The sequence below is a fragment of the Typopeltis vanoorti genome, chromosome 16, assembly GCF_054136105.1.
Source record: "Typopeltis vanoorti isolate ZY-2024b chromosome 16, IOZ_Tvanoo_1.0, whole genome shotgun sequence".
Lineage (NCBI taxonomy): Eukaryota > Metazoa > Arthropoda > Arachnida > Uropygi > Thelyphonidae > Typopeltis > Typopeltis vanoorti.
In genome coordinates this window covers 47,334,382-47,362,291 of record NC_143564.1, presented here as the reverse complement: position 1 = coordinate 47,362,291, position 27,910 = coordinate 47,334,382, and the positions used below count along the sequence as shown (strand labels likewise).

General features: G+C 36.5%; 2 protein-coding genes across 2 annotated transcripts in view; both read left to right on the top strand.

Moving 5' to 3' along the window:
* mr (anaphase promoting complex subunit morula) overlaps positions 1 to 6,044 on the top strand; it is a 292,827-nt gene extending 286,783 nt beyond the window's left edge. Inside the window, exon 13 of the mRNA XM_090406339.1 lies at positions 5,729 to 6,044. Within this exon, the coding sequence (XP_090262465.1) occupies positions 5,729 to 5,941 (213 nt within the window). The 3' untranslated portion in view covers positions 5,942 to 6,044. The remainder of the gene's footprint in view (positions 1 to 5,728) is intronic.
* Positions 6,045 to 10,203: 4,159 nt separating this feature from the next.
* LOC150098000 (uncharacterized) lies at positions 10,204 to 27,227 on the top strand. Its single transcript, XM_090406654.1, has 2 exons — positions 10,204 to 10,275; positions 26,880 to 27,227. Exons 1-2 carry the CDS (start codon positions 10,204 to 10,206, stop codon positions 27,225 to 27,227), a joined length of 420 nt encoding a protein of 139 aa, XP_090262780.1.
* The last annotated feature ends 683 nt before the right edge of the window (positions 27,228 to 27,910 follow it).

Here is a 27,910-nt window from a genome sequence, read left to right as displayed (position 1 = left end):
TTAGCAGATGGAGATGGTTTATGTGAATGGCAACTGAAAGTAGAATGTGTGGAGAAAGAAATAGAACTGCTGAGAAAGGAGATAGAAAAAATGAAGACCGAGTTGAAGAAGGTGAATGAAGATCTTGGGAGGATAGAGAGGTTGACTAGTTTGAGAGGAATGAGAGTAGATGTAAGAGAACAACATCAGAGAGGAAGGTGAAAGAGAAGAAATTGCAGAAAGACAAGAGTGTGTGGAAGCAAGGGATAGAGTGGTGAGAGGGAGGAAGGAGAGTGGGGGAGAGTGAGAGATTGGAACCCACAAGAGTTAGGGATGCCAGTGAGAGAAGGATGAATTAATCTATTTAGAGTGTCATGTATGAAGATTTGATGATTTGGGGTGTGTAGAGTAGAGTGCCAGAGAAGTTCTTACCTGGTGGAAAGATAGAGGGTAGCAATGGCAGTGAAGAACAGTGAAAGTGTGGAGGAGATGATAGTAATGTTTGGGACGAATGAACTGAGAGGTAGTGTGAATCATGATTTAATCATGAATGAGATTTAAGGTTGATGTTAGACATAGTGCAGCAAAAATGTGTCCAACTTGAGAAAGTGAGCATGTTGCCCCATAATGATTGCAAATTGAGAATGTGCAGGAAAGGGGATCTGAAATATGTGGATGCATGGAGTATATTTCAGGATAGAAGGGAGTTGTATGCAAGAGATGGATCACATTTGAATATAGAGGGGTGCAGGTATTTGGCAAGACTGTTGCTTTCTGGGCAAGTGAGCGTGTTGGGACAGGGAAACTAGAATTGCACAGGTGTAATGTTGCATGGATGGCCTCATGTGGGGATAGTGACTTGAGAAATGAAGGGGGTGTACACTATATTACAGAGCCAGGGGGAGTATGAGAGGAGTAATAATGACCAATATAAGAAAGCTGGCAATATACTGGTTTTCCTGTATACAAATGCTAGGAGCATTAGGAATAAAGGGAATGAGTTTGTGGCATTGATTGACTCAGTCTCTCGAAAGGTTGTTGGTATCAGTAAAACTTGGTTAACTGAGGAGTATGTTCTAACAGGGATAGAAATCGAAGGGTATAACATATTTCAGCAGGATAGGGAGGGTAAACATGGTGGTAGAGTGTTGCTTATGATAAGAGATGAGTTGTGTGCTGTCAGGGTGGAGAATATCGGTGTAAATAACACTAATAACTTTGAGAGTGCATAGTGTGAGATGGATGTTATAGGAAAAGATATTTAGTGGGATGTTGCTACAGAGGAATATAGATGGTGATAAGCAGGAAATGTTTAGGTAAATTAGTTTGTCAAGCACAAAGCAAGTGGTCATTATAGAGGACTTCACCAAATTAGTGACCAGACTTGGAGGATGAATAGGCATGGGGAGGTATCAAAACAGAAAGAAGTTATGTGGAATTATAAGGCAGGTGATTATCATAAACTTAGAAACCAGCTTGTAGCAATACAATGGATGAAAGAATTTAAAGGAAGAGGCATCGTTAGTGCATGGGAGATACGTACGAAAAAAAATGTTGACAGTAATGAGAGATTGTATACCTTGAGCGAAGTGAATAAAGAATTTGGAGTCATATGGATGACAAAAGGAATAAATGGAGAGTTGCAAAGAGAAAGAGATGTATATGGAAGGCACACATAAAGAGAGAAATGGAAAATAGTTGCATGAGGAATATAAGGCTCAGGTTAGGAAAGTGACTAGTATTGTAAGGAGAAAAAAATTAGAATATGAGAGGAGACTGGCACTGCAATCCAAGGCGAATCCCAAGGAATGTTTTTGCTATGTGTCAAGTAGGAGGAAAAATGATAGTGAACAGAGATTATCTTGCTGGGTGGAGATGGGAATCAGGTGACCAAAGTAGATGACACAATTGAGCTGTTTAATGATCACTGTATTAGAGTGTTCTATCCTGGTACTACAGGCTTTATTCCTAGAAGGATAATCAGTGGTGAAGTATTAGAAGCAAATAAAGAGGATGTATAACACATGGAATTTCACCATGTGTTTTAAGGGAACATGCTGTAGAACTGACTGAGCATTAACTTGGCTGTTTAAAGAAAGTCTTGCAATGGGATGAGGATAAGGGATGATATCAAACTATAGGCCTATTTGTATTTCATCTGTAGATATTAAGATTTTGAAGAAATTGGTAAGAACTCTTTCTTCTTCTTCTCTTCCGTCTAAGACGGGTTAAGTCTTCTCTTGAGCAGGATCTCCCAATCTTCTCTATTCCTTGCTGTTCGAAAAACTTTCTTATATGTTCTGCATCCCAAGATATTCTTTATTAATTTCAGCCAAGTAATTCTTGGTCTTCCATGTCTTCTTTTTTCAGTTGGAAAAGTATTGATTAGGACGTTATGAAGTCTGTCTGCATCCATGTATTCAGTGTGGCCAAACCATCTCAGTTGTTGTTTTCTAATTTTTTCTATTGTTGTCTTTTTATATAATAATTCTTGTCTGACTATGCTGTTTGTTTTCTTTTCTTTTCTATCCAACTTATTCTATTTATTTTTCTTAAGCATTTCATTTCAAATGCCTGCAGTTTTTTCTCCTCTCTTTTCTTAACTGTCCATGCTTCTGCTCCATCTGAAGCAGAATAGATGACTGTTGGCATAATTATTGATTCATATAATTTGATTTTGGCTTGCTTAAATATCTTGTTTGTTTTCCAGATTTTCTGTAATTTTCCCATGGTGGTCCATCCTATCGCTATTCTGTGTTTGATTGTTTTGAGTTCATCTATTGTTTCTGTTAGTTTTGATCCAAGATATATGAAGTTGTCTACTTGTTTTATTTGTTCTCCATTTAGGGTGGCTGAGATGGTAGTAGTTCTGTTCCTCCCTATTTTCATCACTTTTGTCTTTTGTATATTTATTGTCATGTCATATGTTTTACAGATTTCGTTTAACTTGTTTATCAACTTTTGTAGTTCATTTGGGGTTCTTGCAATAAGGACGAGATCATCCGCATATTTGATATTATTTATGTTTAAACCATTGACATTGATTCCAGGCTCATTGTGTATTGCCTTCTTTACAACTTCATCTAGATATATGTTGAATAGGCATCCTTGCATTAATCCTTTTTGGATGTCTGTGGGTTCTGTTGCGAGTGTGTCCTTTTTAATTATTGCATTTGCCTTAAAGTAATATTTTATCAGAAACTGTATTATATATTTGTCTATTGCTTTTTCTAGTAGAACTTTAAGAAGGATTTCTCTGTTGATGCTATCGAAAGCTTGTTTAAAGTCCACAAAACAACAATATAGTTCTTTATGGTCTTCCCAGCTGAGCTCTGCTAGTTGGTGCAATGTGAAATTCTAGTCTATTGTTGAATAGTTTCCTCAGAAACCAGCTTGTTGTATGCCTATCATTTCTAAGAACTCATATACAGAAAATTGGACAAATGAAGGTAATATTATTTATGCAGGCCAGGATCGATTTGTTAAAGGGCTCTCTTGTTTTAGTAATCTAGTTACCTTTTACAATAGAGTAACAAGAGCAGTGGATGAAAGTAGAGTATGCACTGTCATTTTGCAATTTTTCAAGGTTTGACAGGGTGTCATATGACAAGTTCATTTTTAGGTTGCGTCATATGGATTTGGATTCAAGTTATTGGATTGGATTGGTGAATGGCTCTCTGAAAGTAGCATTGGGAGCATTGCTGTTCAATATTAACAATAGCAAATAAATGCATCCAAACAAGCCAAATGTTCATCACGTTTTTGGTTTGGTTGGGTTGGGTTTTTGTTTTAGTTCACTACTTTGGTTGAGTGCTGCATATTTTAAGCATCTACAATGTTTATTAATAGTGTTGTATGTTTTTAATAGTGTAAACAAGTCATTTGTAGTGCTTTATTCATTTTGTGGAGCTATAAGATGGATACATCTCCAAGAAGGCATTCAAAAATATGTACTCTTTCCCAGCACACATCCTTGACTTAAAGACACAATGTACTGTTAATGGGATTATAAAGAAGTTTAGGAAGACAGATACCTTTTCTCCTGACAGAAAAGGAAAATGTGGACGAAATGGAAAACTACACTTACTCCAGATCATTTACTAGTTAGGAAAAGCAAAATGAATCCAAGATTGTCTGTTGTAGACTTAAATAGAGACTTGTCAGCTAGTGTGATTAATGTTTCTGATAATACGGTCCATCGAATATTGTTGGAAGCAGGGAGGACTGCACACAGAACCAAACAAGAACCAATTGCTGATGAAAGCTATGCAGAAAAAGAGGCTCCAGTGGACAAAAGTGTACAAAGATAGGATTGTGGAGAAGTCAAAGAAGGTCATATTCTCAGAGATGAGAGCCATTTCTTTGTCCAAGGAGAGCTAGTACCCTATGTTCACAAATTAGTGGCTGAGATGTCTCCTACTCCTAAACACCCAAATAAAAAGATGTTCTGGGGGTTGTTTTACATATGACAGTCCAGAATCACTTGTGCCTATTGACGGATGATGAAAAGTGACCAATACATAATAATATTGAGGTAAAGAGTGGTCCACAAATCCAGAAAGACAATGAACTCATCTTCCAACAGGATCTCACTCTGTTCCACACTTCAAAAAAAGTGAAAGCGTTCCTGAAAGCCCTATAAACAGGCAAAATTGCTTCCTTGTCCTCACATCGCATGTCAATGTTTGTTTCAGTCTCACAGTTATCCTCTCAGTTGTATTTGCAATTTTTGCTATGTAACATCTGAAGAGCCTCCGTAGCTCAGTCAATATAGACAAAGCCCTTTGGTCAGAAAGACCTGATTTCGATTCCTGTGTATGTTGTCAGGAACCTTTATCTGTCTCTTTCAACTAAAGGTAAGTTAGCAGGTCTCATACATAGATAGAGGATTTTCTCACCCACTGGTTTTTTCCCCTCAGAACAGGCAAACCGATCCAGTGAACACACAGATTTACAGCCATGAATACTTATGACAATATGTGGAAGAGATAAGGTCCTCACCACATGTCGTTATGCCTGTAATTAACCATGAGTCACATCATGGTAGTCAACCTCCTGGATAGGAGACAGCACATGAATGGGAACATTTGAACTTCAACTTCCTGTTTCCCATAACTTCAAGATCCCAATCCTCATAACTTTCTACAAGCATAATCCCACCAATATAATATGCTATTGAATCTTACTGTACACTTATCAACATTGAATTGATAGCCATTATCATTTTCCCATAGTTTTGGCCTATTCAAATCATTCTGTAAATCAGTAGCATTCATGATTACCCTGCCTATCTTTGCATCATCATTAAATAAATATGTATGGTAAGAGAAGAAAAAAGCATTTCTGCCAAACTCTAATATTTATAAGATTATGACAGCTGTGTTCTTTTTTTCCCATTACAGTAGTCACTTACTAGTGACTGATTAATCTCGCTCATTCTCAGAATTTGGAAGAGATATAAGGGTTGATTATTCAGTAGGCATTTTTATAAAAAAAATGCTTATCAGTGTCTTTAAGTAAAGAACTGATAAACATTTCATATTGATGTTCTCTTCTCTTTTTTTTTAAGAATTAGTGGATGAGTTTTTAACTTAATTCTGTTAGTTCTGTTGAAATGAAACTAAAAGAATAAAGAAAATAAAGAATTAAGGCAACATGACTATGCTAGTTTAAATTATCATTATAATACAACTATTTATAGAATTTTCTTCCTTTCAAATATCACACTTTTTTTTTTTCTTCTTTCTAGCTTTTCTGGACATTTATTATTGCAATGCTAACCAATCTGGAGCCCCTTCCTTTAGAACGCATTTATACAATGCTCAAGATGTTTGCTGTTCAAGGCCCCAGCAGTAGTGAATGTAGCATTCATGAATTAAGACAGTTCTTAGACAGAAAAGTTTGTGAACAGAAGCTGTTATATTCTGGTGGATTATACAGACTTTCTAAATCAGAATTGTAATTTATAAAATCATATTATAAAAATATTAAGTAGAAAAATGTATAATCTGTGTAGACTTTGAAAAAGATAAAATTCTGAAATTATTTCAAACATTGAAAATGAACAGTGTTTCAACCAGATCTTGGTTTCGTAACTCATCCCATTTTATCTTAGGGGATCTGATGTCCAGTAGGTCCTGTTCTGTCACAAACATTGTGACAGCCAGAAGGAATTATTCAATATTGCTGTCTATGTCAATGCATGTCAACTGATCATCACTTTGATTAAAATATTTTTAATATTTTTGCTGAACAAGATAACCTCTTCTCCAATATTTTCACCAAAAACTAGATTTGAGATTAAATGTTTTTTGTTGGTTAAATAGCATGCAGTATCATATGGGATTATATTCTGGACAGCCCTTTTTTTTTTTTTTTTTTTGTTTACAAAGAGCAGCAATTTAAGTACAAGATACCCTAATTATTTGTTATGGCAGAAAGCACATCTCAATGTCACAGTGCTTTACACATTATAATTGATTTAATAGACACCACAATGACATTTGCATTTTGATTTAAACTATCAAAAGGCTAAACTCTCAAAGTGACCTTGATTTTTCATTTTGCAATTTGAAAAAATAAAGAAGAAAGTCATTATATGCTAATTAAACTGCATTTTGAAGTAAACTCTAAATTACTACCTAAATGCATTGTGAATGCATCATCTAGGTGTCACTTTAAATATGCTATAGTTATGGCAGTGGCAGGATGGTGGTGGTGGGGGGGGGAGGAATTCTGATGTTTGTTTAGGGTTATAATGAGACAGCTGCTTGCAGTACATAAAAAGCCATTATTTGATTACACTTGCTCAGGTATAAATACTACTATAACATCCTATTCTTCATGTCTCTCATTGAGACTTCACTGCCCATATGACATCAAAAATCATAAAAAAATTATGATTTTTGATCAAACAAGTAAATAGCACCATACCAAAAAATTTGTTTAACTTATGCATCACTATAGTGAATTTCATTTAGGTTTTGATTCTATGGAAATTTTTTGCTATTTGTTATAGTGAGCAAATTCATTAAAGTGGTTTACCATTGTACGAGTCAACTGCATTTAAATCACATGCCAGCAGTGTATGTCAGGGTGTAAATTATCTGTAGTATCAGGTAACCAAAAAATGAATAAAACATTTCGTTAATTTTTTTTATTCATTAAAATAAGCCTTCACAATCTACAACTCTTTCCTAGTGTAAATTCTATTTTTATAAAAAGTTTGTCTTTAGAAGTAATAAACCTAGCAACCTTCACTTTCATCGCTATGTTATTATGGAACTGTCATTTCACATGTGATTGTCTGAACCAAAAAAGTGGTGATAATTGCTTGGAGAAATGTCAGGAGAATATGGAAGATGAAGGAGTATCTCCCATCCTAAAGCACAAATCTTCTCATTGGTAAGTTTTGCAGTATGAGGTTTTGCATTGTCCTGTAAGAATAGCACATTCTTCTGATTAACTAGTCCTGGCTGTTTCTGAAGTAATGCATCTCGCACACGCTCAAATTGCATCAAGTAGATCCCGGCCATAATAGTTTGGCCTGCAGCAAGAAACTTATAGTGGACAATTCTGGCTCCAGTTCACCACACAAGTTCCTGTTAGAGTACAAGATCCATTTTCATCACAAGTGAGCAAATAATCCAAAACGGCTCATTTTTATGACATAAAAGAAGTGAAGAACAAATTAGTAGCCTTTGAAGTTTATTGTCATCTGATAATACATGTGGGATCCATTGGCTTAGCTTCCATGATTTTCCCAGTTGATGCAAGTATAAATGAATTGTTTCACCACTTACGTTAAACACCTGTGAAAGTTCTTGACATGTTAATTTTGAATTATTTTCAACAGCAGCAAGTAATTCTTCATTATCAATAATGGAGGATCTTCCTGAATGTGGTTCATTTTCAAGTGATTCATCACCAGAAACCAATTTTTTAAACTATTTCTGCACAGTACGTTCTGCTGCCGCGCCTTTTTGAAATGCCACACATATCTTATGGAATGCTTCTGGAGCCTTCGAACCGAGTTTAAATTTGTAAAGCAAACAAGCCTGAATTACACCAGGTTCAACTGACATTTTAAATGGGTTCAAAGTCACAGAAAAAGACTACACACCAAGATAGAGCGCACCAATTGATTGACGTATATCTGTGTCTTATGACAAAAATTGTGCTCTGCAAGCTACTAAAAAATAAAACAAGTCACTGCAGCGAACTATACCAAAAACCGCACAAACTTTTTTGGTTACTTGATATTTATAATCTGCAGTAATTTGTGAACTATCCAAAACTTTCAGGACCTCAGAGTAAGTTAGAATAATAATCAAATTGCATAATAGGCCTTGAAGAAATCCCCTCTAATACATCTAAGCATGTGTCATAAGTCAAATACATAAAAAGAAAAACTTTTATATATGCTATGTATATAATACATAAAAAAGAAGTAGATCAAACATATTGAAAGAATAGACAGTTCAAGGATTTAGGTACAATGGCCTGTGATGATGACAGATGCTATGTTTAAATTGAGTATTGAAACAGTTATATTTCAGAGAAACTGAAATTTTTCACACCTCAATAAAGCATGGGCACTCCTTTGGCCATGATCACATTTTCTACCTTTCTGTGCATACCCCAACAAGTATGTGATAATGAATCAAGTATATTTTGACTTATTACAATATTTTGTATCTTTTGGTCCCATGACTAACAGTCCATGTTCTGTTGTTGGATACAATTGTCCGCTCCCAACATTCCATTTCATCCCAAAGATGTTTTGTTGAGTTTAGATCAGGACTCTGTGCAGGCCAGTAGAGGTTTTCTATTTCCTTCAGATTATGCCAGTAGTACCTATTATATGACATTGTATTATGCTGAGAAACTTCTACACTATAAAAAAACATTGCATTATCTAGAGGTGTAGCAAAGGAAGAATGGCATGGGCATTCTTCCTTTGTTTAAAAAAAAAAAAAAAAAAACCTCAGACCATTACACCTCTTCCTCTGATTTCATAGTTGGGATGATGCACACTTAAGTATAAGGTATTCACTCTGCCCACACATGCTCATCCAACTCCAGTAGCATTATTAGTTGCTTCATGTAGCCTGTGCTTTGATTGCTGATTGATATTATGTACAGCTACTCTTCCATACAAATCAAGAGTATGTAGCTCTTTACTAGTGCCGTGCTGCTAATCTAAACCTAACGACTCACAAACTTCTTGTAGATTATGTTTACATTTGATTGCCAAAATTTCCCTCCTTCCTTCTAAGCACTTTTCAGTCTCTTGAGATTAGTTACCTAGGTCTTACTTTGTGTTTCTGGACTGGAGTTGCACCTTTTTTACATTAGCTGATAATGTTGCCTTAAGTTGATTCTGGGTGATACAGTCCTTTACCATTCATAAGGACTTTATACAGTCCTTATGAATGGAAAAGTTACTGATATTGCATTGTATGATAACACCTCTTTTGAAGTCTATAAGTTCTCCGCATCCCATTGATGGTACACAGGCGTACATTTTACTGTAAGTGGTATATCTCTTTGCTTTATATAACAGCATTGTCCAGGTGTGACAATAGGAATATATATATATATAAATATGTTTCATTCTAAAATAGGATGTCATAATACTATTTGAACATGGGTACATCAATCCTTATCTTTGGTTATATGAAGTATTTCACACAAAACCAGTATGAATATAGCACTGATGTTATCTGCTTACATCTTTTCCCATGCAAACATTTCTATTTTTACTAGCCAAAATAGAAATGTGATAATATGTACCTACCATTATGATGTATTACTTTTTTGAGATTTGTTGCCTATTTTGCTACTTAGGTCTCCAGTAAAAATAAAAATTGCTTTTTCTTTTGTCAGTTTGCCTTTTATTGTTAGAAGAAGGTTGTCACTATTACTACACAAAAAAGATAAGCTTTTTTTTTTTTTAGTTGCATGGGTGTTTTGTTTTCTGGAGGTTTTTTTTTTTAATCATTGTATCTTGCCATATTGTCTTCCACCATTAAAAGACTACATCCTGGACAAGATATCACAGGATTTCATAGCATGCTGCACTTGCATCATGTGTACTTCCTATCATTTAAAAATGACAGGTGGGAATCTGGAAGATATATGTTTATTGGAAATGTAAGCAATATGGAGCACTGGGTAAATTGAATGTCAGTTGTTTCTAGTTTTATCAATTGCGGGAGTAGTATGTCAGCAAAAGAACAAGAACCTCTTGTAACAGTAAAGAGAGGTCAAAATGTGGATGAGAAGATACCAATGGTTAGTATAAATGACCCAAGAGACAATATGAATCATGTAGCAAAAGATTTTTTATGCGACTATTGCCCACAAAACAGTTTTGTTTTGTGGGCAGTAATCATATCTCTCTCTCTCTCTGCTTGAATTTACTCATTAATTAATGAGTGAATTCCAATTCCAACAGAGAGAGAGAGATGATTATCAATATTGAGGATGAATAATATGTAGGAGAAGTATGTATGAATTTAACAGGTATAGCTGACAGAAGAAAAGCGTTTAGCATTGCATATAGATGAATGGTAAATAACATCAGGATCGTTGGAGAAAGAGAGGGATACACGGTGGAAAGGAAACAAGAGGCAAAAGGACTGACTGAGTTGAGGAAAATGAATGGAGAGACTGTGAAATTTGAGAGGTCATTAGCTGATGTGCAGAAAATAAAGATGGAAATGGGAAAAGCCAAAAGAAAGAGAGAGAGAGAGAGAGCAAGATAAAGTAGATATGAAAAAAAGTAAGGAAGGGGTGAGAGCAAGCGGAAGTAGAGAAAGCATGGGAATCAGGAAAAGTATGAGAAGACAGAGTAAGAAAGTAAGGTGAGGGAATGTGGATGGAGAATGTGAAAATGCCAGTGTAAGAGAAATGAGACTGTAAGAAGTGTAATGTGTGGAGATGAAATGATTTGGGATGTTCGAAATAGGTGATTGTTTCCTTCTGAAATAGTAAAGTGTGTGATTGTGACAAAGATGCAGATCAAAATGCAGATGAGAAGATACTGATGTTTGGTATAAATGACCTGAGAGACGATATGAATCATGTAGCAAAAGATTTTTTTATGCAACTCCCACCCACAAAAGATTTTTGTAAATATATGGTACATTAATAGCATGGGTGGGCTAAGGATTTTTTCTATTTTTATTAATTTTATTTATTTATTTGTATTTTTATTTATTTTTTACACAGTTCAGAAACCCTGCTCCATATACCAAACATAGAACCTTTTCGAGCCACTCCACACCTCCAGTGAACAGAGCAATGATCTCCCACCAAGTGATAAAATTAATTTCCTACCTAAGGACAAAAGGACCATCACAAATGTCCATGCCTGTAGCGAGATGCAAACTTTCAGCCTGTTGGTGGAAGCATGAATATACTAGTGGAAGAGGTGTTTAGATTATGTGGATGCTTGGAGTGCATTTAATGACAGAAGGAAGGATATATAAGTTATATATGAATAAGGGAAAATGCAGACATTTGGCTACATTTTTCCTTATTTAAGTTGCTGTTCTCTAAACAAGTGGCAATGGTAGGACAGGAAAAACTATTGTTGCCAGTAGGGATAGCCTCATGTGGACAGTGGCTTTTATGATTGGAGGTTGTATAGTATATCACAGAGTAGAATAAGAAGGATGAGTTTTGTGGCCTTGACTTGGGTTTCTCCAAAGCTTATTGGTATCATTGAAACATAACATTGTTCAGAGAAGATGACATCTTAACAGGAAAGAAGTTTAAAGAATAGAACTTTTTTTGGGGGGGGGGGGGGGGGTATTTATTATAGTAGATGAATTGTGCTCTCTAAGGGTAAAGAACTAGGATGGAAATGTACTAATAGCTTGAAAGTGTATAGTGTGAGGTGAGGTAAGTGTTCAAGATAGAAATAATTAATAGGATGTTACTGTGGACTGCTACTGTAGAGGGTAAAAAGTGGAAAATATTTTAGAAAATTAGCACAGCATGAAGTTAGTAAGTATAAAGGAGATGATCAACAGTTTGAACAGAGGAAACAACATATGGTAATAAGTGAAAGGAATTTCTTTAAAATTCTTGAGAGAGATTTTTTTTATGCAATGTGTGGGTTGCGGGAACACAAGGATCAAGAGTTGTTTTGGATTTGTTTGTAACATCACAATATTTGAATGTGACTGAGATGTCATTTTTTCTCCTTCTCCTGTCCCTTAAGTTGGTGACAGTGATTATGTAGTCTTGAATTGGGAATGGAGCATGACAGAAAGGAATATATAGGTGTGATTACAGGGCAGATGAGTATAATAGAGTTGGAAATCAGTCTAGGCAGTACTATGAAAAATGAAAGAATTTGAAGTAAAACAAGTCAATAAATAGGAGCTAGTTGAGCTAACAAGTAATTGCCAATTATTTACCTCACCTGAGAAAGCTAAAGTAATGGGGGAAGGGGGGGGGGGGTAGGATAACTAGAAAAAAGCAAGCAGAAATTGCAAGTGATAAAGCCCATCATCTGCAATTTCATCTGATGATAAGCTTTTTTGAGCTTATCATCAGCAGGAAAGTGAACAGTGTAGTAAAGAACAGTAAATTGGAATATGAGGAGACCATCCATGCATTTACAGGAAAATCCTATTGAGTTTTGTTCATTATGTGGCAGTAAGAGGATAAGTGATTATGAAGAAATATTAGGTAGAACATGTTTTGCCATGTGTGGCAACGAGGGTAAAAAAAAAAAAAAAGAAGAAATCTGTTAATATGTTTTAATAAGACTTTGGGGAAAACCAAAGAACTGAGGTAGATGAAGAAAGAAAGTTAGTTTGGTGTTTGGAGGGTGAATGGTAAATGGACATAGAACAGCATTTGCTCTTGTACAAGGCATTTCACCATATTTTTAATGGAACAAAAATCAGTTTGCAAGAATTGGTACATGTGACATCAGTCACGCAGCCACAAGTTATGGAGAATAGAGAGTATGCCATACTGCACTGATTTCCAACCTTTTTTTGCATTGTGCCACACTTAAGAATCATACCAATTCTTGCAATTTTTTTTTTTACTTTTAGAACTTAGAAAGTAAAGATAAATCATTTAATTGTATAGATTTATTACTACACTAATTTAAAAATTAATCACAAAGTAAAATAATAATTAATTTGTTCACTGAGGAGGCTTATGCTTGTTTCTGCAAACACAATTTTTAAGTCTGAGTCAATGTGTGGCTGATTAAGACTTTTTTAAATGCTGCCTATTCAAATTTTTGATCATGACCATTGACGAGAAAGATTATTCACAAGTGGTATTGGCATCTTAATTGTTTTTTCTCCAGTAGATGGAAACTCTTCTTTTGCAGTCAATCAGAATTCAGATAATTGAATATCTTTAAAATGAACTTCAAAGGTCCAGTCATTCCACAGATCTAGGAGCTCTTCCTTTTCTTTCATTGAAAGATCAAAGACCAAAATGTTTTCTGATAATGATGTAAACGGATTTCAAATCCAGTCAAATGTTTGTGTCAGTTTTGGCAAAATAAAAACAGTTTCTCCTTAAGCATGCTCAAATGTTGCCCTACAAGTGTAATAGTTCTTTGCTAAAATTAGAATTAAAACGCTGACTAAACATTGAAAGTGAACCATTATTAATTTCATTTTTCCACAACTGGATTTGAATTCATTTAACATTATCACTACACGTTAATGTGTTTTTGTTTGGAACTTGCATTTTTCAATTAATTCATTCGAATGCTTAAATATATCTGCTAGGCATGCCATTTTTAAGCCAATATTTGGCTTAAAAATGGCATGCCTAAAAATAATGAGAGTCATTCATTTAAAAAAAAAAGCTTTAATTCTTCTTTTAGCTCATGAGCTCTTGCCAAAACTCTGTCCCTGTGACAACCAACTCATTTCAATATGAAATAGCAGACTGCTGTTTTGATACCATTTCTTTGCATAAGTTTGAAAAAAAAAGAGGAACTTGGGTTTAGATTTGAAAAAGTTTGACAGTTTAATGTGGACATTATATCTGGTCTCAAAGCAAGCGCTTCTCTATGAAAAAAACAGTGCATTCATTGAATGTTAGTTTTCAGTCCAAGCTTTTGAAGCCAAGCCTTTTGAAGCTAACTCTCCCTTCATTGCAGCCATATCATCCATACATAGACTCACTCAGGTTATTATTATTATTATATATATATATATTTTTTTGGTTCGAGGATACATATTGGTTGGTCTGCAAATTTAGTGCTTCTGTGAAGTTGGTAATTTTTGTCTGCTTTTATTGTGTTTTCCCTTAGAAAATTAGTGTTTTGTAGTATACTAATGTAGATATTAGTGTTTTATAGTGTGTTTAGTATTTTATCATATATTTTTGTTTATTAAGATATTTTAATATTTAGTATACGTTTAAAATGGCACCATAAAATGGCAAGAAAGGTAATGCTGAAAAAAGCACCACAGGCGAGAGCAGGAAGGTTAGCCCTGCCAATGAGGTTATTGCACATGGAGGAGGTTAACGAAAATGAATTAACCGCCAAAATAGCAATGTTGAAGCAGATCATCAGAGAGACAACGCGGGAATTGCAAAAAGTTGAGAGACATTTAAATGAGCATAGGGACAAAAAGAAAAATGAACAGGAAAATAAGAAACAACAAAGCAAGGAAACAGGTAAGTCAAATAATAACAAAAATCAGGTAAGTGACATTGTTAGTAAAAAGAAAGAAGTTATTTGGTATAGTGACTATAATAAAACATGCTATAGATGAGAGAGTTATAACATCGAGTTTTCCTGGAGCAAAAATTAAAAATATAACGCAAGTAATTCAAAAACAGAAAAGAAAAAAAAAAAAAATCGTAGTTGAAAGTTTATTTTTCACTTGGTCAGACTACAATAAATTTAGTTTAATCCTTTATCCAAGTGTGTGCAAACAAAGTTTGCGCCTGAAAGTATCTTCAGGACTGGGGTAAAGTGGTACAACACCGGGCGACTCCTTGCCAAGGTGGAGCAAGATAACATCACTTCTATCTCAGTATCTCCCATAATGCAAAACACATCTCCTTGCAGATATGTATAATGTTATGCATTAAGGGAAGGGCCACTACCCAGACCAGTTTCGACCTTTATTGAGGTCTCTTCAGTGGGAGCCAGGCCCAAGTGGAGATACCAGTCCTTATATTCCTTATAAGGACTGGCTTAAAGGGGCGAAGCAAGAATGCTTTTCATCTTCCCCGTTATCTGTAGAGGACAGTGTAGGGATAAGGTGTTATTGAGCTATTAAAGCTCTGATCATGGCAGGAGGGTAACAGCAATAGCCGAGCTTTAGTTAGAACTTCATTGGCTACAGCATTGCCATCCATTACCTTCTAAGGGTATGGGATTGAATGAATCAATCACCGCATCTCACGGTCGAATGATCATCCACTCCAGACCTTACACCTGGAGATACCAGGCAGAAGCATTAGCAAGGTCATCTCCTCCTATAGGAGCTGCCAAACAGTGTGCCACCTTTTTATTAAATTACTCTGGATTTAGAGAAAGATGTTGAAAGTTTATTTTTCACTTGGTCAGACTATAATAAATTTCTGGAGTCTGGAAAACTAATATCTGGTATGAGACCTAACACAGAGTCAGGGAAACTAAATTATAAAGGGAGGAATGGTGTGAATGTGAGTGTAAGAGGTATATGAGTTATAATGTTATAATGTTACAGTTATAATGGTATATAACTGTGTTAATGACGGGAATGGACTTTATCATGGAAATGTTGACGAGGAGAGAACGGTTTCAGGTTTATATTCTTCCAGTTTGGACCCATATGTGTGCAAAGATGTCTACATGTGTAAGGCATTAGAGAAGAATAGAGATCTGCAAGTTGTATAACTGTGTCAGGCAGACTGCAAACAAGAGTATACAAAAGAACATGCAGGTAGATTATTGTCTGTACACGAATGCTAGGAGTATCAGAAACAAAGAGTTAGAGTTTGTTGCCTTAGTCAATATGTTGTGACCTCAGATTGTAGGAATTAGTGAGACCTGGCTATCAGAATCAGACCTACTAACTGGTATTGAGTGTCATGGGTACAGTATTTTTAGGCAGGATAGAGTGGATAGGAGAGGAGGAGGCGTGCTGTAATGATATTGGATGACTTAAATCCAGTTAGAGTTGAGATCTATGAATGTATTAATACTACTAACAATATTTCATGTGGCAGTGAGTTTGAAGCCATCTGGTGTGAGGTGGAATCTAACACCAGGTGGATCAGTTGCCGGCGATGAAGAAATGCATCACCAAATAGAAAAGGTGAGCGCAAAAAGAGTAATCATAATGGGAGACTTTAATTATCCAAATATTGATTGGGTAGCAGTAGAATCTCATGAGAAGAATGAAAATGCATTTATTGAGCTGCTGCGGGACAACTTCCTCAAGCACCATGTGACAGAAGGAACTTGAGGGCAAAGAGTGTTAGATTTGATTATACTGTCAGGCGGCATTTCAGTTAAAGACGTAACTATTTTGCCTCCAGTTGATGACAGTGATCATGCAGTATTCACGTGGGAAGTGACTAAGTTTATGAATGTTCCATTCAGAAAAGGTTACATTCTGAACTGCAAAGCAGGAAATTATGACCAACTGAGGAGTATACTGAGTTCATTGGAATGGGATCGGTTGCTGGATGGAAAGAATATCGACAGTGCATGGGAATCATTTAAACAGTGCTTAAATGATGCAATATCAGATTTCGAATAATAAATAGAGTAGGAGTCAAATGGATGTGTAATCTTATTAAGCAAGAGATTTGTAAGAAAAGGACGATGTGGAAGGAATACCGTTTGCATAAGGATGACGTTCGTTATGAAAGTTATAAGCAGCAGGCTAGAATAGTCACAACTGTTGTATGAAAAGAAACTGGCTCTGCGTGCTAAAGACAACACACAAGAATTCTATCGATGTGCTGCAAGTAAAAGAAAGAATGAATATGAAAGAATAACTTCTAAATCCTGATGCCGTGAGGATTACAGATGCAGAAGAGGTTGTTCGGTTAATGAGTGCCCATTTTGTTAAAAAGCTATCAGCGTGGTGTATGCACCATTTAGCTCACTGTTACCTCTTCACTAGATGAAGAAACGCAGGTGTATGAGGATGAGGTATTAGAGCTGTTGCACAAATTGAATAAGAATTCAGTAATAGGGACTGATGGAATATCAGCATGTGTGTTAAAAGAGTGTTTATGTGAACTGGCCATTCCTTTGACCAGGATGTTTAATATGAGTCTCAGAACAGGGAAGATTCCACAGGAATGGAAGGAACGTATGGTAATTCCATTGCACAAAGGTGGTGCAAAGACTGATGTATCCAACTATTGACCAATTAGTATCTCAGTAGTGGTGCTAAAGATTTTGGAAAAATTGGTTAGGGCCTGCATTCAGAAATGGGTTGACAGTGAATCTCTACTTTTCAATGAACAACATGGGTTTACTAAGGGAAGGTCATGTTTTAGCAGTTTGCTCACATTCTATAACATTGTTACCATTGAACTAGACAAGGCGAATGGATACATCATGATACCTTTGAATTTTCTAAGGCTTTTGATAGAATACAGCATGGCAAACTGCTGCATAAATTGGAGAAAATGGATTTGGGTTATGCAATATTAGCATGGATCAGAGGGTGGCTGACTGACAGATATCAAAAAGTGGTATACAGGGGATCTGAGTCTGCAAGGTTTAATGTAACAAGTGGTGTACCACAAGGATCAGTGCTTGGTCCACTGTTATTCAATCTGTACATTAATGATATTGGGAAGGATTTGATAAGCAACATACAGCTATTTGCTGATGATGCAAAGATAGGTAGAGTAGTCAGGAATGCTGCTGATATGCAGTCTTTGCAGAATGATTTGAATAGGCTGGAATTGTGGGCATGGGAAAATGGGTGTCAGTAAATGTACAGTCATTCATTTCGGCATGATTAGATATCCAATGTCATATTATATTATATTGGTGGAATTAGGCTAGAAGAAAGTGACAAGGCTAGGGATCTTGGAGTGTTAATAGATAGAAAGTTGAAGTTTAGGGGGCTATGTGGCAAAGATTGCAAATACAACTCAAAAGATAATTGCAATGCTGAAACGAACATTCACATGTAAAGATAAGGATGTTATTTTACCTCTTTAGGCCTTGATAAGACCTCAGTTGAACTATTGTGCGCAGGTCTGGTCTCCTGGTTTCCATTGTGATCCATTGTAATTTTGATATATTGGAGCGAGTACAAAGGAGAGTGTCAAAAATGATATCAGGATTGTGGAATACTGATTATGAAGACAGACTGAGAATTTGTAGACTGCAGACACTAGCAAACAGGAGAAAGAGGGGGGGGGGAGGTGATATGATTGAGACTTACAAACTTCTAAAAGGGTCATACAGGATTTCAATTGATGGATTTTTTCAGTTTATGGAGGGTGGGGAAAGGACGAGAGGGCATCCTTGGAAGCTGAGAATGAAGGCCGCCAAGAAGGGTGTGAGGGCTAGATTTTTCTCTCAGATTGTGGTGCGTGATTGGAATTCATTGCCATTGGATGTTGTGAGTGCGAGCAGTGGGAATGAATTCAAGAATAAGTATGACAGCTGGTGTGTAGTATGTGGTCTCCCTCGATGAGTCTCTGACTCCCTGGAGGTCACTCTTAATAATAATTATGTGACACTTCCAAGGACTCATCATGGGAGGGTGCTCTACTCCACTATACACAATTTATTCACAAGATTTTTTTGTTGTTATTGTTGTTTTAAAGTATTCATTGATCAATGTAAATATTTCTTATTCAATTCTCTGTTTGGGAAGTTACTACAGAATAAATAATCTTGCAAGTAGGGATGTGCTGATTATTCAATTTCGCTTTGGTATTCAACTGATTTGGAGCATTTTGCAAATATTCAGCTTCAGTCAAATTGCTAGTGAGATTTAGTATTCAGTCTGCTAAAGCAGAAAAACTCATGTCACATGCTCCATAACAAACGTCATATTGTTTGCTATAGGTATTTATTTTAGTGTTCTCTGTCTTATTTAGTTTATATTATGTAGTCTTAAAATACTAAAAACAAGTAGTTTTGGCCATGAATAACAAAACAAACAATATTTTGAACTTTTACAATTAATGTGAAGATATAAAATTTGCAAAACGTAAAATATGCAAACAGCAAATATCTTAGGATGGTTGAGGAAAAAATGCAAGTACAATTTCTATGATTAATCATGTTCAATACAAACATAGCAGTGTATTCGTAAAATAGTGAAACTGTAATATCAAGCCAGAATACAAAAATAAGTATCCATGAGGATGTCCAATATTCATTGGACATCATCAGATACTGTATGGTCACTCAGTTGCTTAGTGATGTGCCCTGAGGCAAACAATTAAGTATCGTCCCTGATAGATTATAAGACAAAAATATAAGAAAATCTCCAATTGCTATTTTGTGGTTATTACAAGAGAAACATTAATGCAAAACAATTACATAATAATATTAATTAAATGTTTGCTCTACGGGGATATCACACAATAACTGTTTATAAGCTACTACGCCTACCTCAATATGGCTGAACAAGCATCCTTATTAAGCAGTGCCGTGAGGCAGGCTGCTTCTATGCTACACCCTGTCGATGGTACAGACCATAGGCAGTCTAAATTATTTATACTTTTCTATGATCTGTCTGAAGCACAGGATCTGATCTCTGGTACCCCTACTTTACCTAAAATATGCTTGTTCCTCAGGCATCTTTGCCTCAATCCTATTTGTAATAATCTTTAATAAAATCTTGCTTGCATGAGAGATTAATAGTTCTATAGTTCATCCAATCCTTCATATCTCCCTTCTTGTGTAGTGGTATGAAAATCGACTCCTTCCAATCTCTAGGCCATGATCCTGTTTCCCATATCCTTGTAATGAAACACTGTTATCCCTCCATTTCCTGTGGCCTTAACTCTGTTCGGATTCACGATATGAACTAAACGTAACATCCTTTTATATCAGTGACTATCTCTTCATATTTATTAACATAAAGATTTCCTTGTACTGCCTGATGGCTCTTCTTATTTCTCTATGTAATCTCTTATATTCTTCATTCCTGTGTCCTTTTGTTTCTCCAACCAGGCCTCCTTTTGATTAGATCCCATGTTGAATCTGATATCTCTTTGTCTTCTTAATTGGGCCAAGGTACTTCTTAGCTCTATTCTGTATAATTACCTTGACTTCTTCCCAGAGATTTCAGGTGAGTTCTCTTCACTAGCCACCAAAAGATCATCCAATCAAGTAGATGTTTCTTCTATGAATCCACTAGGAAATACTCTGACATCCAGTCTAGTGGGATGTGCTTGAATTTTAAGGTTTCAGAGTCATAGTCTCACTTTGGCTCTTACTAGCTGATGGTCTGTACCACCGTCTTCTCTAGAACAAGTATGCACATCAGAGATGCTTGTCTTCTACTGATGGAGGGAGAGCCAGGATGTAATCAATCTGGTGCCTTGACTTATCAGTGTTAGATGTCCATGGATAGGTCTGTCTTGAATGTTTCTGGAAGCAGGTATTGGTAATAACTAACCTGTTAGCACGGGCAAATTCCAAGTCTTTCATCACTGGTATTACGTTTACCCAGACCGAATATGCTACACTCAGTCCTAACTCTCATACCCTTTCCCACTTTAGCATTAAATTCCCCTAAGATGAAAAGTAGTGTGTAGTTTTTAATAGAATTCCTCACTCTCTTCATTAGGCCTATTTGTGTGGGGTGCATAAATTGACACATTGGTTGGATGAGCCTTGTCTCATACAAAGCATCCTGTCGTTAACAGGATTATAACCAAGAGGACTCTTGCCTGAACTGTCTTCAATGTCACAGCTACCCCATGATGCTTCGAATCATTTCCTGAATAAACATCTAGCTTACCATCCTGTCATTTGAAGTGACCTCTATCTGGTCTCTGTAATTCCCATGATGCCAATTTTATCTCTCTCCATCGAGCAAACGATGATGTGAAGGGATGATGTTATATATGGATAAATTTCTCATGGTATTTGAGTTTGGAGTGGAAAGAATGTGAAAGCAGACAACTCTTTATAATGGTCTTTCATACAGATTTTTTCTGAAACTGAAGTAGGTGTCATTTTTGACCCTACTCGCACAGGACTCTTGATAAGAGTTTGTTATACATTTTTGCTGGAATTGAAGTAGTTGGTATATCTCTCCATCACGTTAAAGGCAATATCAAAAGTATAGTATCCATCTGTAGACTCCATACATTCCATATGCCCATGTAAGTTCATCTCTAAAATTATTATTATTATAACAGGTGTCTCCATGGAGTCAGAAGACTCATCGCCGGAGACCCTACAGTCATTATTCTGACCCTCCATTATTCAGACAATATCCATCATACTTCTTAAATTCATTAACAGATGAAGCATTCACACCACCTATGGTAATGCATTCCTGTACTGTTCAGAAAAAAATCATCCTTATCAATCCTATAAAACCCCTTTAATAATTTATATGCCTCTATCATATCCTCTCCTATGTCTATCAGCTAGTTTTTGGAGCCCACAGACCTTCAATCTTTCCTCGTAGGAAACATTCCACGGACCTGCAACAATCTTTGAAACTCGCTTCTGGATCCTCTCCACCATTTCTTCATCACCAAGAAATCTAGGTGACCAGATCTGTGCACAATAATCCAAATGCAGTCTTATTTCTTCTCTCCCATAGTCCTAAATGGATCATTGGATCACTCATAGCTGATGGTGGTGGTGGCGCCAGTCGCTAACTTCTCATTACCACCCCTGGAGCTGCTACCAAATGGCAACACTGACCTTCTTGAACCGGGTGACGTCCGAGCTGGCATGGTATGCTGTGTTAAATCCTTCGCCATGAATGTCTAATAAGCAGTAAATTAAGATAGATGATGCCCATCTCCTCTTCTGTCTTCGCCTGCTAGCATTTAGCTGGGCATAGTGGGATGGCTTCACACCTTGAGAGACCCTACCAGGAGTAATGATACTCCCAACATGCTTTGCCCAGAGCCACCCCCTCACCACAGTGAGGCAGCATAGCAGGACTTTGGAGGGGGGAGTCTTATTAATGTCTTATAAAGTGGAACAATCATCTCCCTATCCCTGCTTGTCGGTGTGTGTGTGTGTGTGTGTGCGTTCTTCAACAACCATGTAATTTGATGTGATGTTTTGGCATATGCCCTCTAAACTTAAGTTCTCTGTCCACATAACCCCCAGTCCCTTGCCTCGTCAACTTCTTGCAGTTCAGTTCCACTGATATAATACACAGCATGTGATCTCATCCTCCTGAAGTGCATCACCTTAGACTTAGCCACATTAAACTGACAGCCATTTACCTAAACCCATACCAGCCTATTTAAGTTGTCCTGCAAGCTATCTACATCATTTGAATTGACTATTGCTCTTCCCAATTTTGCATCATCAGCAAACAAGTGGATATTCCCTTTCAAATTATTTCCAGACTCATTAATGTACAAAATAAATAACAGAGGACCAAGCCCAAAGGTACACCACTAGTCATATGCCTTTTCCTGGACTCAGCTCTGCCATAAACCACTCTTTGATATCTGTTCATCAGCCACCCTCTAATCCAGATCACCAGCTTCAGATCCATATCAATTTGCTCCAATTTATGCAATAGAGTTCCTTGTGAAATCCTCTCAGATGCCTTTGCAAAGTCCAGCAGTATCACCGAGTAAGGATTTCCTTTATCGAACTCCACCATTACTTTATTATAGAAAGTAAGTCAGTCAATAAGGCAAAACCCCTTCACATTCTCATACATTCTATATTCATCGTTCAACAATATCACTGACTTGTGTTGGAAACCATAATATACTTCTCGAACAGGACACTGCCTAAACCCTGAAAGTGGCTCTGATTGTTCTGCATGACAACCAATGCAGCATGAGATGCATTATAACTGGTTACTGGTTTTTCTCTTTCAGTCGTTTCTGACCGTAGGTGACTTTGTACGCATTGCCCACAAAGTATTCCTGGTGAGATTTTTTTACAGGGTAGTTCACTGTTGCTCCCCCCCCAAAAAAAAATTATCTGGGCATGGGACCAGCATATGGGACGTATTCATGACTGTAATGTGGCTGGGACGTATTCATGACTGTAATCCATGTGTGTTCATGGGGCCGGTTTGCCTGTATTGGGGGGGGGACAAAAAACCTGAGTTTCAGAGTGAAAAACTCCCTTCCTCTGTATGAGACCACTAACTCACCTTTAGTCAAAAGAGACCAGATAAAGGTTCCTCAAGTCACTGACAGAATCGAATCCAGGTCCTTCCGACCCAAGGGCTTCATGGCTCTATGCATTATAAGTCAAAACCATAGTAGCATTTTGTAGTGAAATCACTTCAAGAAAAAAAAAAAAAAAAGTGGTACAGTTGCAGAGACCCTTTCCACATATCAGGAGGTTGGTTGAGACTTCAGCTTACTAGGTGAGGCAAATGCCTAGGAAATGTAGATTCCCATAAGATGAAATGAAATAGCAAAGTAGGAAAGATTTGCCCCTTCCCCTTGAATAATCTAATAGCATTGGGGAGAGGAAGAATAGGGACCAGTCTACAGATAATATAACAGATGTATATATTACATGAAGTAAGGCACCGTCTAGTATCTGGTACCTCGCACTTGTCACACTCATACTCACTAAAGTGAGCCCTTGAGGAATAAATAAGCATTAAGAATTAAGTAAATCCATCAAAATGACAAACATTATTTGATGTTATAGAAAAATCTAAAACATGGAACGCAGATTACAAACACGTGAGATCTGCATCATACCATAGCTGAAATGATTGCCTTAGGTGTACTATACTCAGCTGTTCAAAATAAAAGATTTACTAGGCTAACGAACAAACTTGTTCCATGGTGCAGTATGCCTGGAAGAAAAATTTTTATATGAAAAATAATTCCAGCTATTGATGCCCGATTAGTTGTTAGACAGGATTGCAGATGCTAAATATATTTCTCTTACATCAGATATAAGTGCATACAAACGAAAGTTTCATTAGTTTCACCGGACACTGGCTTAATAGAAACTTTCTATACTGTAGTTTCAAATGTCAACATTTTTCTGGAAGTCATACAAGTGATACAATTAAAGAAAAGTTTTTTGTGATGTTACAAATGTGATATACATATTTCAAGGATTGGCACAATGGTTTTCGAGACAGTGGCGCTAATAATATTGTTAAGGGATGTAATGATGCTGACATTGCAAGCATTCCACGTTTTATTCACGGTTACAGTTAGAACAGTGGGCTCTATTAATGCACACATGTCGATTTCGAATTTAATAGCATTTAGGAAAATAGTAGGACATTTTACCCATTCTATTCTGCATGCACAAAACTAAAAGATACTCAAACCGTGGATCGAATTGAAAACTAGCCATATTAAATTTAGTACAAGATGTACCTATTGTGTTGAACTCCACTTTTTATATGCTATAATGAATACAAGAACGGAAAAGAGCGTTAAATATCTACGCATTCGACAACAATTTAAATACGTTAAACGAACTAATTCGTCTTTAATGGAAGCACTGCCAAATTTATTGGAGTGTTTCGATAAATTATCAAAACCATGAGTTCACACTTTCTGCAAAGTAGGAACAATGAAAAAAAGTCCCTGTGAAGAAATTAGCATTTGGTGATTTATACGAAAATTGATTGTCAAAAGCATTCTAATTAATGAGAAATGCGAATCTGATTGGCAGTATTTATTTCGACGATGTCACTTCAAATGCTGTATCGCCATCAGGTCGAAAGGAGAATCATTCGCATAAAAATATTAATGATACCGAGCCTTGATAAGATCTCATCTCGACTACTGTGCCCAGACTTGGTCACCTCGGTTCCTTCTTGATGGGGAGGAGGTGGAGAGGATCCATAGGCGAGTGACCAAGATGATAGCAGGTCTATGGAGTGAACCTTATGAGAACAGGTTGAAGATTTGTGCGTTGCAGAAATTAGTTGATAGGCGAAAAAAGGGGAGATATGATTGAAACATTCAAATTGCTAAAGGGTTTCTATAGGATTAATTCAGAGGATATTTTTGAGATCAGGACTGGTGGTTGGAGAACTAGGGAACATCTATGGAAGCTGGGCAGGGGTGTTAGAGCTGGGTTCTTTACTTTTAGAGTGGTAAATGAGTGGAATTAGCTGCCAGAGTCTGCTGTGGGTGTTTGACAGTGAATGAGTTCAAGCCAAGGTATGATAGATACTGTGAGAATGTCGAATAGTTGTGTAGACATGATGTTTAGGGCCTCCCTCGATGAGTCTATGGACTCCCGTAACAATAAGTAATTTAAAGAACGTAAAATTTTATTTTTCAATGTTCGTGTGGTTACGTTATTAGGTGTTATTATCAAGCATAGTCTGATCTGGGTAGAAAAGATCTGAATGAAGGGAAAAATGGAATGAAAGAGGATGTGAAAATATTATTGGCAGAAGCAGCAGAGAAAGCATAAAATGTGAAGACAAGTATTGCCTCGTTTGAATAGGAATGAAATGAACAGAGAGCCATGGTCGCAAATAAATCAATTCATGGGTTGTGTAGGAAGAATGGTGTGCAATTCATTAATTTATGGAATGCGTTTGGGGGGGGGGGGGATTATATATTGGGGACTGCGTTCGTTTTAATAAATTAGGAGTTCCGTGTGGTCTAATACGTAGAAACGAAAACTGATTTTGAGGAGGCATCAGGACTGTATGTGCTGGGCTCACAGGAGTAATTGGGTCTAGTGTGTCTGTCTTACATGTTTGTATTCAAAATATCAGAAACGACAAATTTATGAATTTATATCCTTGATTAGAACATCTTGGCCGAGTATAACTGGTATATATGTGAAACTTGGTTGACAAAAGAGGATATAGTTTCAGGAATATTCCAACAGAATGGGTGGTGGAGTGTTATTAATGATACCAGATGAGTTACAATCAATTAAACTTGAAGTTTATCATAAGGAAAATGCGTTTGAATCTGTTTGCTGTGAGATAAGTGTCAACAAAGTCGTGTTTCTTGTTGGTTACTGCTATAGACCTAGGGGGTTCAAAGATAGATTTAGATTACATGCATCAGAAGATTAGCTCTGTGGGTAAGGGCAAGGTAATTATTATGGGTGATTTTAATTAAGGAGATATAGATTGGAATGAGGAGATGTCAAGTAGTGGAAGGGAATTAGAATTTATACAGTTTCTAAGAGACAATTACTTGAAACATGTTTTTGAGGGAACTCGTGGATCGATAATATTGGATTTGGTGATAATATCTGAGAATGTGTCCTCATCCAAGATTGTCATTTTGCCTCCAATTAGGGAGTGATCGCTCGGTGTTAGGATGAAAGGTGTTTGGTCATGTTGAAGCTTCAATTAAGAATGGATATTTGTGGAATTATATATCTGGTGATTTTCAAAAGTTTAGAAGACAACTCGACTAATTTCATGGCATGATATACTGCAAGGAAAGAATGTTAGTGACGCATGAATGTATTTGAAGGTAATAGTATTAGAATTCATACCTAGGGTGAGAAGATAAAAAAAAAAGAACGGAGTAAAATGTATAAGTAGTACAATCAAGCACGAGCTGCGAAAGAAGTTGTAGAGAGTGTATAAGCTGAGATGTGACCAGCATGCTTATGAACAATACAAGGCACAGGCAAGAAAGGTGACATGCATAATATGGAATGCAAAATCATATATGAAATTAAACTAGCTGAATATTCCAAAGGTGAATCCTAAAGAATTTTTCGCTATGTACCGAGTAGAAAGTAAAACGATTATGGAAAATTATCTTTGAATTCTCCTGGTATAAAGGTAACAGAACATGAAGAAATTGTTGAATTAATGAGTGATTATTTTGTGAAGGTTTATCGTCAGGGTGAAGGTACAGTATTGGCTTACAAGACAGCTGTGGATGTGAAACCTGAAGTTGACGAACTGGAAGTGCTTGGAATACAAAAAAATCTCAATGTGAATTCTTCTACAGTATTAGATGGGATTTTGGCCCATGTATTGAGCGAGTGTGTAAGAGAATTGGCCTTATCCTCGACTAGGCTTTTTAATTTAAGTCTCAGCTCAGATAGAGTCCCTAGAGAATGGGAGAAAGGTATGATAGTTCCACTGCATAAAGGTGGATCGAAAACAGATATTGAAAATTCATAGTTAAAGTGCTGGAGAAGTTAGTGAAAGCCAGAATTCAAGATTAAGTGGATAATAATTTGTTCTTTTTAAAGGTCAGCATGGCATTGTTGAAGGGAAGTCTTGCTTAAGTAATTTACTTTGTTTCTATAATAAAGTAACGCTACAGTTGGATAAGGGTAATGGCTATACTGTCATATTGTTGGACTTTGCAAAAGCATTTGACTGAACACCGCACTCAAAACTGTAAGTAAAGCAAATTGGAATTGGTCAATGTGGTGAAACTAGAGAAAGTGGATTGGTGAGATGGATAAGTGGATAGTTGTCAGACAGGTATAAGAGAGTGGCGTATGGTGGAGCAGAATCAAAGGTTTAGTAAGTAGCCAGTAATGTGCCACAAGGCTGTCTTCTTGGCCCACTGTTGTTTAATCTGTATACTAATGATATTGGAGATAATTTGAAGAATGATATCCAGTTATTGGCTGATGAGGCTAAGTTGGGGAGAGCTGTAGCAAATAAAAGCGATATGGCGATCCTGCAGGATGATTTGAATAAGCTGTTAGTGCAGTCGAAGGATAATGTTTTTTTTTTTTTTTTTTTGTCTGATACATTCACATCTTGACTATTGTGCTCAGACTTTGACGCCTGGGTTTCTTGGTGATGTGGAATGGTTGAGAGGATTCAGAAGTGAGATAGTTTCAAGCCTG

Excerpts from the sequence above, each read along its gene's own strand:
- LOC150098000 (XM_090406654.1), top strand. The coding sequence starts at position 10,204 with ATGTCAGCAAAAGAACAAGAACCTCTTGTAACAGTAAAGAGAGGTCAA. Across the intron at positions 10,276-26,879 it reads TGGATGAGAAGATACCAATG|GTAACAGAACATGAAGAAAT; the intron begins GTTAGTATAAAT and ends CCTGGTATAAAG.